Raw genomic sequence first — 14,442 nt, 5'->3', positions numbered from 1 at the left:
ACATTTCACTGGATTATTCAATTGAAATTATGCCATCTGCTTTAAAAACATTTCTGTATTGTCTTAAGCTTTTAGATGATGACACATCTGCGGCAGTTAATAAAGCCTACGTTATTCCTATTGACAAAGTTCTTAGATGTATGGCTTTAGTAGAATGTATATTATCTATAAATATTTTTTTTACTCTTTTTCATTTAGGTTTATCACTACAAATGCACCGTATTTATGGACACACCTTTGATAACTATCAACAAGTTTCACTGATCAGGAGATTAGTAACAATAAAAATGGGGCATCCATTCTACATGGCATTATTTTTCTTCTGGGGGTTAAAATTTTATCCAAGACAATGTCGACCTAACTACAGAAACAATAACAGATCTCCGTATGACTTTGGTTGGCTAAAAGGCAACATCGGTCCGGTATGATGTCATTCAACTTTCTTCAAGATTTGATCTGTTCACGCATTGGTATAGGTATAGGGGGAGGGTTGAGATTTTCAAAAACATATTTAACCCCGCCGCAATTTTGCGCCTGTCCCAAGTCAGGAGCCTCTGGCCTTTCTTAGTTTTGTAAAACTTTTATTTTAACTTCTTGAGTATATTTCGAAGCTTAGTATGACGTCCATTATCATTTCAAACTAGTACGTGTAGGGGCCAGCTGAAGAATGCCTCCAGATTAGGGTGTTTCTTGCTGCATTGACGACCCATTGGTGGTTTTTGGCCGTTGCCTGCTTTTTAACCGTTGGTGTCTCTTTGACAAATCCCTCATGTCCATTCCAAATTTTTAATTCAATCTGTATAGTAGATCTTGTGTCCGCTTTGAGCAAAACCTCTGCTGTACTGATATATGCCCATGCCAAGGAAGTTGTCTTTGTAAGGATATGTTGACCGATATAAGAATGATGAGATTACAAGTTTAAATGAAGCTATAATATTCCGATATCGCAATATTCCGACACCTAAATGGTCCAACATCCCATCGGTCCGACGTTTCGATCATTTAGGTTATACGCTAACGGGATTTTAACATCAGAAAGCCAAATAAAAGGTTCAATATTAGGATAGCCTTGTCCTCCGTTTGAAGCGGTGAAACATGATAAAAAAAAAGTAATACTTAGTGCCAAAGTAGCCGAACGTCATCCCTAGCGTAATTTAAAAAGAGTACAAACTACTTTGTCAAGTGTTGTTTGATTAATTATATATCTCAGATACACGGCAGCCGACTGAAGTAAAATCAAACACAGTTTGACGTACAATGAGTGATCATATTTTCCTTGTGGTGTTTTATATTAAAACTATCAATTTGTTGATATAAATATACTAGTAGCACTTTACTCATTTTAGTTATGTTTGTTAGTACTCTTATCATATCTGATTTAGTGATGTATGAGTTGTTAATGTCTGTGTCATTTTGGTCTTTTGTGGATAGTTGTCTCATTGGCAATCATACCACATCTTCTTTTTTATATATCAACATATTGCACTACAATAATAAAAGAAAATCTGCTCTATGGTTGTCTGATCTTGAAACGGTTGGTAGGCTTTCAAACTAACAGGAGACCATACGCTTCCTCAATTTTAATGAACAGCTCATCATGGGGACTTTTCTAAACAATTAAAAATACGTCATGTTATATTTTCCTCTTGCTTAAAATATTTTGTTTCGGATTATTTATATCAAATTTGCAGATATATGTTTGTAAATACGTGCAATCAAGTGATATGGAGGTATTATAAGATTTAGATAATGCAATGGCGACTACAGATACATGTGTGTGACTTAAATGGTTGATTTTCAAAGACTCTGAGAGAAAACGTTATGTAACATGTGTTACCGTTAAAATCAACCAAAATTAATTAATATTATGATAGAAATATATTTTCCCAACAGTAATACAGCATTCCTATAAAATTGTTTCGTTTTTGCATTTGTTTTGACTCGATTTTACAACTGGAAGTATCCGTGAATTGAAATTCCACCCATGACCTTTGACCTCGATTTAAAAAAAAATGCACCATAATTTCTTTTGACGACCGGGATATTTAGAAAGTACACATTCTTAGCTTTCTAGTGATATATAATTTAGCCGTGTGTTAGGTAGGTGCATTAAAAATGTAAATTTGGCTCTCATATCACTCGCCTACTGGTGTCCTGTACTGAAAAAATCAACATACCTTACATGGCATATAAGAAAGAATTGGTTCCCGGAACTTCGGATGTACCAAAACAGGTACTTCCGATCTGACAAAAAGGCAAAATGTACCCTCCTTTTTAAATTTTATGCCATTTTTTTATTATTTAAATTTATCAGTCAAAAATTGTTCTGCAATGATCACCAGTCATGCAGCTTTCATTTGATACCAAAATTAATAAAATATTCTAAATATTTTGAAAGTTATGTCCATGCGTATGAACTATTTTGTGTTAAATATGTACTACTTTCTGGTATGTGCTTTCTGGCCGGGCCTGAATTAGTGGTGTTACACCTAAAAACATAAAAATTAAGAATTTCCATAGAGATTTTTCAACCAGGTAAAAACCTGATATTCATTTAATTTGCACATGGTCGAATTCTAAACGATGTGGCTCATATATCTACTTACATAGGTAGCAGCCTTAAGTGAATGAGCTACAAACAGGGAATTGTGAGTTCTTTTATTGGCTTCTTCATCATCTTTATTGTTAGCATCTCGTAATAATTCAATAATGGACAGGAAAAATAATACACCACTAACAAACTGAAAAATATAATACATTGTAATTTAATCAATTTTCATTAGAAATAAAAATTCAACAGTGACCTTATCAAAATTGAAACATGGTCATTTAAGGAAGAATACTTATGCATATGTCTCAGGTTAGGGTGTAAGATTTGTACTTGTTTAAAGATTTAAACCAGCTGATATTTATGCATCTGTACTAAAGCAGAAGCCTGTTGTTCAGTGGTTGTCATTTTTAGATGAGATTCATAAGTGTTTCTTGTTATTTATTTTTATATAGATTAGACGGTTGATTTTCATGTTTGATTGTTTTACACTTATCATGTTGGAGCCCTTTATAGCTTGCTGTTTAGTGAATCATTTATAATTATAAAGAAGTCATATTTCAAACTGCATTAAATGGTGTTAATATAACAAAAGTCTGCTTTCAAATTACTTTAAAAAGTTTTTGGAAATAATTTATTGATTTCATCCCAAATAAATGATTTAATAAAGGTTGTTGATGATGGAAGTGTTTGACCTTGACTGGCTTTACAGCCCTTGCCCAGTTGGTTAATGTTTTTCAAGGGTAGTCTACTACAGGTATCTTGAAATGTACAATCACAGTAAATAATCAGTCTAGTTCTTTGCCCAAATCTGCAAATTCAGAGACAGATTTACAATTTACTGATTACACTGTTTTTTTGTATAATGAAAACTTAGTCATTCATTGCATTATCGAAAATGTTTTAACAAATACCGAATATTTGTGTTTATAGAGTTAATTTTTCAAATAAGCCATTTAAGGGGAGATAACTCTTTTATCTTTTATTACATAATTTATTCTGGACATACAAGGAAATTTTTAATTGTAGAAAGAAAACAAGTTCGGTGACACCATATTTTCATTTTATTTTCTTGAAATATATTATAAAACCTATCTTCTCATATTTTATTTCAAAATTCTGTCTCATAGATTTCTTTCTATGCACAAAAATGTATCTTTTCATAAACAATCTAAGCAAATTTTGGCAATTTTGAACGACTTGTACCTTGAAAAATAGCATGGTGACCTTTACTTTTTATCATTTTTTTGAAAAAAGCATAAGTAAAATCTTTATTTTGGCAAAGTATTTGAAAATTCTGTCATTTTGTTTCTATACCACTGAATTACCTTAATTACACTATATATATAGTTTGCAGCATTAGAGATTAGGAACACTCTTCTTGTAGAATCTGAAGTCATATACCAGTATACTATTACAGTTATTAGCAACATCTGATGTAAATTTAAGACTGTTGCAACATATCACGGGTCCTAATTTTTATTATCTAAATGGACATACCGTATTTATTCTATTTAAAGCCCCCCTTCTAATTAACGCCCCCCTACCGAAAATAGTGTGTTCAGAACTTTTGACTTCTAATAAACGCCCCCATTTTGTAGTTAAAAAAATTAATTTAAAACTTACCCATTACAATATTTCAAAGACATCGACCCGGTCACTCAGAAACATGAAACGAAAAATCAATAACGTCCATGGTGGGTCTCATTGGGGTCTAAGCGTGACGTGGGATTGCGGGTTTTTTGTAAGCGTAACACGTGAAAATCAAATTGTGCCTGAAAACCGGAGATGAAGTCTAGCGGGACACGGGAAATTGCAAAAAAATTGAGAATTGCTTACGTACATAGTGTAAGCGGGAAACCGAAATCTGACAAAACAGTAAGCGGGATCCGGGATCAGAACCCCCTAATGAGACCCCCTCCATGTTTTAATCCACTCCGATAATACAACACAGTGTGTACAAGTTCCAAAAATAGATCTGTCAGTTACACAGTACGTTATAAATTTTAACTAATTATTAGATGAGGTCACATTACCGATAAACGCTATTTATAGATTATGGAGACAATAAGAAACACTTGTATGTTACTATAGTCTGTTTCAACAAAATTCAGGTAAAGCTCAATGAAGTAAGGTACGAAATTCGTTTCTCTAATTGACGCCCCCCTTTCAGAAATTGTCTTCGCCCCCGGGGCGTTTAATAGAATAAATACGGTAACAAGTTATAGCTGTTTTGTTTTGTTACCCAAGAGGTTTCCTTGGCGGACAATACATTAACAAAAAAATATGACCCCTACCTTTTAAACTATGACATGGGAATACAATGAAAAACCTTTTTGTAAATTTTGAGTCAAATGTACTTGACTTATAATTCAATGCAAACTTTAAAAACTTCCAGATAGTATCTTAACACAATCAAATTTACATTTCCCTTCTTTTTCAATAAAATAATTACTAAACAGAGATTTTTTATCTTTTCATATCTAACTTCAACCTAATTCAATAACACTGATAAAATAAATTTTCAAAAAACAGTTAAATCAACAAAGGTTATTTAGCTACCAGATTCTTTTTTTCATATAATACTATATTTAAAACATTAAAATTTCTGTCTCCTATTTTGCAGGAAAATTACTAAATGAATAAAACACACTGTAGGTTGAGCATCAATCAGCTGTTTCAGAATCTAAATGAAATAAAAGAAGAATTTGTATGAGCACACAAATACCCCTGCCTAAGCATTGCAAATTTAAAAAAGATAAAATGGGACACAACTTTAGAACAGTAAGTAACTCATTGAACAAATTCAACCTCAGTCAGGGAGCTATGATTCTTAGCATGGTGAATGAGTTTCATAAAATTTGGATGAGAAAAACTTAAGTTAGACAGTGGAAACAAAAATGGGACAGACAGAAAGACTCTCTTGCCTACATCCTAAAAATTGGGCAATTTCATTGTTCTTTCCCTAAGATGAACATAATGTCACATCATCATTAGATGAATTCTATGTTAAAAAGAGTTTTAACCAATCACAACATTTTTTTGTATGCTGTCGAAATTTAACCCAAAATGCATTAGAATGCATTCTGAAACAGCGAATAGGACAACAACCAAACAGTTCTAAAATTTACATCAAATGACGTCTACTCTGAGGTCAACATATGGTCTTCAATCAATAAACAGGGTTTCGTGAATATAGGCCAAGAGACTTTAGAACGTTATGTTATGTAATTGTTTCCCGTACTTTCGCGCACACATTTTTAATGTAACGTAACGCTATTGTAACCTATGTATTTATCTTACGATCATAAAGCATCTCAACTAGCAATACGTTATTTTCTTCCACAAGTATTACAAAGACAATAACCCTCAAGATATTGGTGCCGAGACCAGGATTTATACTTATATCTTTGTCTCAAACTCTAAATTGCCCTGTTGTTAAAATATCAAATATCATCTACATGTGTAGATTGTTATAAATCTGCATTCAACAACAAACTCTTTAAAAAATAAAACATAAATCCGAAAAAAAACAAAAACTGACTGTACTAGTTAATGCAGCAGGGTTAAATCAAACTAGTTGAAACCATAGAAATATTACACATGTACTAACAGTTTTAGCCACACTCAGGAATGAGTGGGGACGAGTAACTCCATCAATATTCAGAAGATGATAAAGGTAGAACGGTGCACTGAGCCACAGGAAACCACATGGCACCCAAACAAGTAACGTCTGCTGGAAACAGTCTGTGAACTCTGGGTAGCTACCATTCAGTAATCTGGTCTCATCCTGTTTAAAAAAAGAAGTTAACCTGATATTGAAATAAATAATCAAAGCTGGTACCTCAAACATGCAAATATCCTTTTGGTAAAAGTATGGGGCAAGTATGGACACAACATTCAAGCTGGATTCAGCTCTAAATTTGGATTGTGATTAAATAGTTGACACAGCATAGGTTTCGGACACAGAATGAATGTGGTCTAATGAACTTAAAATATTTTTTTTCCTTTGAGCAATTCACTATGCTGTTGAATATTAATCCTCACAAAAAATTGTTTGAAGAAATTTTCTTTTTATTTATGAAATCTGAAATGAGAAAAATTTACCCCCCCCCCCCCCCCATTTTTTTTTTCACATCCCCCTTTCCGTTTTTCCAAAACTGATCTCAATTCAAATTTCTAATGGAGTTTGGAACAACAACTACTCATTTAAATACATCATAAAATATTTAAATGTAACAAAAGGTGCTTGTTATCACTGAATGGTAGATTGTTTTAATTTATCAGTTGGTAGTAAAAGTGAATATACATTGTATATATTGTATAAAACAATGATTTAAGTTGATTAAACTACTATTATGGACAAAGAAAGATAACTCCAATCAATTGAAAATTTCTTGCTATTGCACAATATTGTGCAATTAGATATTTCTTGCTATTGCGCAATACTGTGCAATTGAAAATATTTGCTATTGCACAATACTGTGCAATTGAAGATTTCTTGCTACTGCGCAATACTGTGCAATTGAAAATTTCTTGCAATTGCACAATACTGTGCAATTGAAGATTTCTTGCTATTGCTGAATACTGTGCAATTGAAAATTTCTTGATATTGCACAATACTTAATGTAATAATTTTGGATACTGATTTGAACCAACTTGAAAACTGGGCCCATAATCAAAAATCTAAGTACATGTTTAGATTCAGCATATCAAAAAAGCCCAAGAATTCAATTTTTGTTAAAATCAAACTTAGTTTAATTTTGGACCCTTTGGACTTTAATGTAGACCAATTTGAAAACGGGACTAAAAATTAAAAATCTACTTACACAGCTAGATTTGGCATATCGAAGAACCCCAATTATTCAATTTTTGGATGAAATCTAACAAAGTTTAATTTTGGAACCCGATTTGGACCAACTTGAAAACTGGGACCATTATCAAAAATCTAAGTACATTTTTAGATTCAGCATATCAAAGAACCCCAAGAATTCAATTTTTGTTAAAATCAAACTAAGTTTAATTTTGGACCCTTTGGACCTTAATGTAGACCAATTTGAAAACGGGACCAAAAATTGAGAATCTACATACACAGTTAGATTCGGCATATCAAAGAACCCCAATTATTCAATTTTTGATGAAATCAAACAAAGTTCAATTTTGGACCCTTTGGGCCCCTTTTTCCTAAACTGTTGGGACCAAAACTCCCAAAATCAAAACCACCTTTGAAATAAACTAGAGGCTCTAAAGAGCCTGTGTCGCTCACCTTGGTCTATGTGCATATTAAACAAAGGACACAAATGGATTCATGACAAAATTGCATTTTGGTGATGGTGATGTGTTTGAAGTTCTTACTTTACTGAACGATTTTGCTTCTTACAATTATGTCTATAATGAACTTTGCCCATTAGTAACAGAGAACTATATTTGGTAAAAATTTACATATATTTACCAAATTAATGAAAATTGTTAAAAATTGACTATAAAGGGCAAAAACTCCTTAAGGGGTCAATTGACCATTTAGGTCATGTTGACTTATTTGTAGATCTTACTTTGCTGAACATTATTGCTGTTTACAGTTTATCGCTATCTATAATAGTATTCAAGATAACCAAAAACGGCAAAATTTCTTTAAAAATTACCAATTGGAGGGCAGCAACCCAACAACCAGTTGTCCAATTCATCTAAAAATTCAGGGCAGATAGATATTGACTTGATTAACAATTTAACTTCTTGTCAGATTTGCTCTAGATGCTTTGAATTCATAGTTATAAGCCAAAAACTGCATTTTACCCCTATGTTCTATTTTTAGCCGTGGCGGCCATCTTGGTTGAATGGCCAGGTCATCGGACACATTTTTCAAACTAGATACCCCAAAGATGATTGTGGCCTAGTAGTTTCAGTGGAGATTTTGTAAAAGATTACTTAGATTTATGAAAAATGGTTAAAGATTGACTATAAAGGGCAATAACTCCTAAAGGGGTCAACTGACCATTTTGGTCATGTTGACTTATTTGTAGATCTTACTTTGCTGAACATTATTGCTGTTTACAATTTATCTCTATCTATAATAATATTCAAGATAATAACCAAAAACAGCAAAATTTCCTCAAAATTACCAATTCAGGGGCAGCAACCCAACAACCGATTGACCGATTCATCTGAAAATTTCAGGGCAGATAGATCTTGACCTGATAAACATTTTTATCCCATTCAGATTTCCTCAAAATGCTTTGGTTTTTGAGTTATAAGCCAAAAACTGCATTTTACCCCTATGTTCTATTTTTAGCGGTGGCGGCCATCTTGGTTGGTTGACCAGGTCACGCCACACATTTTTTAAACTAGATACCCCAAAGATGATTGTGGCCAAGTTTGGATTAATTTGGCCCTGTAGTTTCAGAGGAGAAGATTTTTGTAAAAGATTAATTTAATTTATGAAAAATGGTTAAAATTGACTATAAAGGGCAATAACTCCTAAACGGGTCAACTGACCATTTTGGTCATGTTGACTTATTTGTAGATCTTACTTTGCTGAACATTATTGCTGTTTACAGTTTATCTCTATCTATAATAATATTCAAGATAATAACCAAAAACAGCAAAATTTCCTCAAAATTACCAATTCAGGGGCAGCAACCCAACAACCGATTGACCGATTCATCTGAAAATTTCAGGGCAGATAGATCTTGACCTGATAAACATTTTAATCCCGTCAGATTTCCCCAAAAGATTTGGTTTTTGAGTTATAAGCCAAAAACTGCATTTTTACCCCTTTGTTCTATTTTTAGCCGTGGCGGCCATCTTGGTTGGTTGACCAGGTCACGCCACACATTTTTTAAACTAGATACCCCAAAGATGATTGTGGCCAAGTTTGGATTAATTTGGCCCAGTAGTTTCAGAGGAGAAGATTTTTGTAAAAGATTACTTTAATTAACGAAAAATGGTTAAAATTTGACTATAAAGGGCAATAACTCCTAAACGGGTCAACTGACCATTTTGGTCATGTTGACTTATTTGTAGATCTTACTTTGCTGAACATTATTGCTGTTTACAGTTTATCTCTATCTATAATAATATTCAAGATAATAACCAAAAACAGCAAAATTTCCTCAAAATTACCAATTCAGGGGCAGCAACCCAACAACCGATTGACCGATTCATCTGAAAATTTCAGGGCAGATAGATCTTGACCTGATAAACATTTTTACCCCATGTCAGATTTGCTCTAAATGCTTTGGTTTTTGAGTTATAAGCCAAAAACTGCATTTTACCCCTATGTTCTATTTTTAGCCGTGGCGGCCATCTTGGTTGGTTGACCGGGTCACGCCACACATTTTTTTAAACTAGATACCCCAATGATGATTGTGGCCAAGTTTGGTTTGATTTGGCCCAGTAGTTTCAGAGGAGAAGATTTTTGTAAAAGTTAACGACGACGGACGACGACGGACGACGGACGCCGGACGCCAAGTGATGAGAAAAGCTCACTTGGCCCTTCGGGCCAGGTGAGCTAAAAAATCTCTTTAAAATATTTTTAAAGGATTTCTTTCATATTCATAATTGGAATATTTTAGCCTTTTTTTAAGCAAGTCTTTGATAAGATTTGAATATTATTAAAAGGGCAATTTCATTTCTTCCTTTGAAATACTATACTTATTTTTATTGAAAAGTTGTACTTTGCTAGAAATGTTAATAAAAGTAAATGTAAAAAATACCAATCTTGTCATTGAAAACTTTCTCACAGAAGCTGACAATGACTTTATTGTTGGTCCTACATGTTCTGCAACATCACCTGTTAGTGATAAGAAATCTTCACATCTAGGCAGTCTGGTATAGACCCACCATGGAAAAGACTTCTCCTTGGGTTTTATAGACAGATGATATGAGGATTATATGTATTTACAATGGAGACAAAAAGACTTTTCTTCTATCATGTCTATATCTAGACAATAACATTAGCAAACAAAGGGGTAACTTCCATGAGCATGATGAGGACATCATTACAAGAGAAAACATCAATAGCATTATATTGTAACGTTTGTGGGTCATCGTAAATTCCCCTTTTTCTATTTTTAGATACTATATATAACTATAGTTGTCCGGTCACTTTTTCGCAGGGATCGTTTATCTCGTGCTTGAACTCAATGTCCAGACTTGGATATTTAAACCTCGTCAGGGCAGTATTTTTTTAGATTGGGGAAAACTTTCGTACTGGTAAGTTGTACTTTAAATTTCAATTTATTTTGTATTTCGATGTTTGACTTAAATATTTATTTCTTTACATTTGATATATTTCTTTTCGGTCTCGTAGTCAAACAGTTCTAAAATGTTAAATTACGTTTCCGTTCCAGAATAAATAGAGGGAATTGTACACTAGCTGGATATTTTATGATTTCGGGTTTATAAAGAGATGGGTTTCATTTTGATAGCGATATTTAGACAGAGGGTTAATCCGAGTGATATTTTGGAGTAACGGTCGTCAATCTACGGGATTGTTCGTGCCTAATTACTCTGAAATAGAATTTTGTATTATCGCATGTTTTGGTTTTGGATCTTGAACTGGTCAATTTTATTGAAAAACGTTTTTCAAACATTGCTCTGGTTGGATTGAAAACTAAACGGGAAATACGATGGTTTTTTTTTTTACTGGATCGATTTTTGTTCCCTAGTCATAGAATAATGAGATTCATGTTCTAGTCTAACAAAGTCGGTGGGAACCAGTGGGTATAATTATTTTGTCTCGGAAGGTTGACGTCACAACTTGATTGATTGAATTCAGTTAAAAACGAATAGTGTACAGCTCTCAATATTTAAAGTAAACGGACACCTCAAAATTCTAGTATTTTATTTTATTCAATTATATAGCACTAAGGCCAAACGCTTCTTTGAAATGGTTAACTTGTATGGGTATTTTTCACCGCATTGTTCGTCCAAAAAGGGGAAGTTCGAAAGTGTATTGAAATTCTAAATTGATATTTTTGCCCTGGAGATACCGCGATATGATTTATGTATTTATGTTGTCTTTGTCTATTAAATATGAAACTGTTTTATGAATTTTTGTCATTTGTTCTATGAGCAAATACATTGCTTGGCAAATCGTCATCACTGGTCATTTTTAGGTTTCTTATACCTGTCATTTATTGAATTTACTGTTTCGTTGTATTGTGAGTATGCTGTCAGAAGTCCTGGAGCGAAAGCACAGGCCGAACCCTCTCTACCAGTAACGTAAATGGCTGAGCTAGCAGGGTTTAATGTCATGAGACAGATTATGAATGAAAAATACGTTTACACACGAAAACCCATTTACGTTGCATTGGCGCCCACGTATATTTTTGATATTTTTGTCAATGCAACGTAAATGGGTTTTCGTGTGTAAACGTATTTTTCATTCATAATCTGTCTCATGACATTAAACCCTGCTAGCTCAGCCATTTACGTTACTGGTAGAGAGGGTTCGGCCTGTGCTTTCGCTCCAGGACTTCTGACAGCATACTCACAATACAACGAAACAGTAAATTCAATAAATGACAGGTATAAGAAACCTAAAAATGACCAGTGATGACGATTTGCCAAGCAATGTATTTGCTCATAGAACAAATGACAAAAATTCATAAAACAGTTTCATATTTAATAGACAAAGACAACATAAATACATAAATCATATCGCGGTATCTCCAGGGCAAAAATATCAATTTAGAATTTCAATACACTTTCGAACTTCCCCTTTTTGGACGAACAATGCGGTGAAAAATACCCATACAAGTTAACCATTTCAAAGAAGCGTTTGGCCTTAGTGCTATATAATTGAATAAAATAAAATACTAGAATTTTGAGGTGTCCGTTTACTTTAAATATTGAGAGCTGTACACTATTCGTTTTTAACTAAATTCAATCAATCAAGTTGTGACGTCAACCTTCCGAGACAAAATAATTATACCCACTGGTTCCCACCGACTTTGTTAGACTAGAACATGAATCTCATTATTCTATGACTAGGGAACAAAAATCGATCCAGTAAAAAAAAAACCCATCGCATTTCCCGTTTAGTTTTCAATCCAACCAGAGCAATGTTTGAAAAACGTTTTTCAATAAAATTGACCAGTTCAAGATCCAAAACCAAAACATGCGATAATACAAAATTCTATTTCAGAGTAATTAGGCACGAACAATCCCGTAGATTGACGACCGTTACTCCAAAATATCACTCGGATTAACCCTCTGTCTAAATATCGCTATCAAAATGAAACCCATCTCTTTATAAACCCGAAATCATAAAATATCCAGCTAGTGTACAATTCCCTCTATTTATTCTGGAACGGAAACGTAATTTAACATTTTAGAACTGTTTGACTACGAGACCGAAAAGAAATATATCAAATGTAAAGAAATAAATATTTAAGTCAAACATCGAAATACAAAATAAATTGAAATTTAAAGTACAACTTACCAGTACGAAAGTTTTCCCCAATCTAAAAAAATACTGCCCTGACGAGGTTTAAATATCCAAGTCTGGACATTGAGTTCAAGCACGAGATAAACGATCCCCGCGAAAAAGTGACCGGACAACTATAGTTATATATAGTATCTAAAAATAGAAAAAGGGGAATTTACGATGACCCACAAACGTTACAATATATGAAAAACACATAACAAATCAATTACAAACCAACCGCGCGCCGCGACAAAGTTACTGAGAATTGTCGAAAATCACGCGCTTACCACAGCGCTATCCAAAAATCCTGGGGAGAACTGTACATAATAATCATGCAATCAAAAAATTAAGGCAAGCATAAAATCATGTTTTCTACAGTACAAACCCATAGAGTTCCACCACAAAATTCTTCGAACGACTGAACCATTTCTTCTGACTTCACTTCATGACACAGACTAGTCTCTACCCAGACGCATATTTAAATATAGCGTCTGAGCTCAGCGTCTGGGGTGATTAACTGGACTGGTCTTCTTCTTCTTGTCTCCGTATGAGCCTCCTTTAAATAGGAGCACCACCATAGTTATGGCGTATAAAGGAGGACATTTGGAGCCTGTATCGGTACAGATTAATGTGAGCATTTGCCTACCCAATTCCCCAGCCAGGCCGTGACGGGTCTTATTACCAGAAAGTTAACCTTCCCAAAACATAAATACAATGCAATCAAATAAAACATACGAACTCACACACTCACCTGATTCGCTCAGTCCTCAAAGTATAAAAAGTGTATTTTTTTCTATGTATCAAATATCCTTTTTTAATATCTGTGTGTTTTGAATGGGAGAGGGTCACCCTGGATGCCCCACAAATGCCTTGGCAAAATACGTCTAAGGTAATAACGAGGAATCGGTTAGGACAAAATCTATCAAAACCGACACTACCAAATGCCCTGCTGTATCAAATATTTATAGAGGGCGTAACAAATAATTAAATATAGAACATATCTATAAATAGCACTTCCATTATCCCCAACATAATTAAAAAAAAAAACAGCAGAAAACAGTGTAGTATATGTACATGTATATGACATTCTTGTAGCTCACTCTATGTTGGCCAACTAACTTGCTGGTGGTAAAACGTCAAATAAATAAAACTGCTTAAAAAAACATTTCACACGTATTCCTGTTCTCGGAGTTCTTGTCTGAAACCACAGGCCTTAAATGCGTTATATTAAGGTACAAAAATGTATCATAGGAATTTTTTTTCTGCGACAAGTGCCTGTGTCTGAAACAGTGATTTATAAACATGTAACAAAGATCTAAGAGTCAAAATCAAGCTTTAATTGGCCGTGCTTAAATATATTCAGATATTTTTTTTCGTTGATTAAAAGTACTTTATATAAGTTTTACTCATTTTTTGTCATGGTTTTTATCTTCGACTTGATCATTAACTACTTTTCTAGTTTTTG

At 33.6% G+C, this 14,442-nt stretch overlaps 1 protein-coding gene across 2 annotated transcripts in view; it reads right to left on the bottom strand.

The window, feature by feature from the left end:
* The window catches only part of LOC139524342 (multidrug resistance-associated protein 1-like), a 63,402-nt gene extending 49,566 nt beyond the window's left edge, over positions 1 to 13,836 (bottom strand). Inside the window, exons 1-3 of one of the 2 annotated variants that reach the window (XM_071319109.1) lie at positions 13,363 to 13,836; positions 6,162 to 6,338; positions 2,607 to 2,741 (exon numbers count right to left, since the gene is read on the bottom strand). In XM_071319109.1, the coding sequence (XP_071175210.1) occupies positions 2,607 to 2,741; positions 6,162 to 6,338; positions 13,363 to 13,404 (354 nt within the window). In that variant the 5' untranslated portion in view covers positions 13,405 to 13,836. The remainder of the gene's footprint in view (positions 1 to 2,606; positions 2,742 to 6,161; positions 6,339 to 13,362) is intronic. The other variant, XM_071319110.1, reaches the window with a different exon arrangement.
* Between the last annotated feature and the right edge of the window lie 606 nt (positions 13,837 to 14,442).

The sequence above is a fragment of the Mytilus edulis genome, chromosome 5 (genome assembly GCF_963676685.1).
Source record: "Mytilus edulis chromosome 5, xbMytEdul2.2, whole genome shotgun sequence".
NCBI lineage: Eukaryota > Metazoa > Mollusca > Bivalvia > Mytilida > Mytilidae > Mytilus > Mytilus edulis.
Note: the sequence above shows the minus strand (reverse complement) of the source record. Positions and strands in the feature narration are given on the sequence as shown.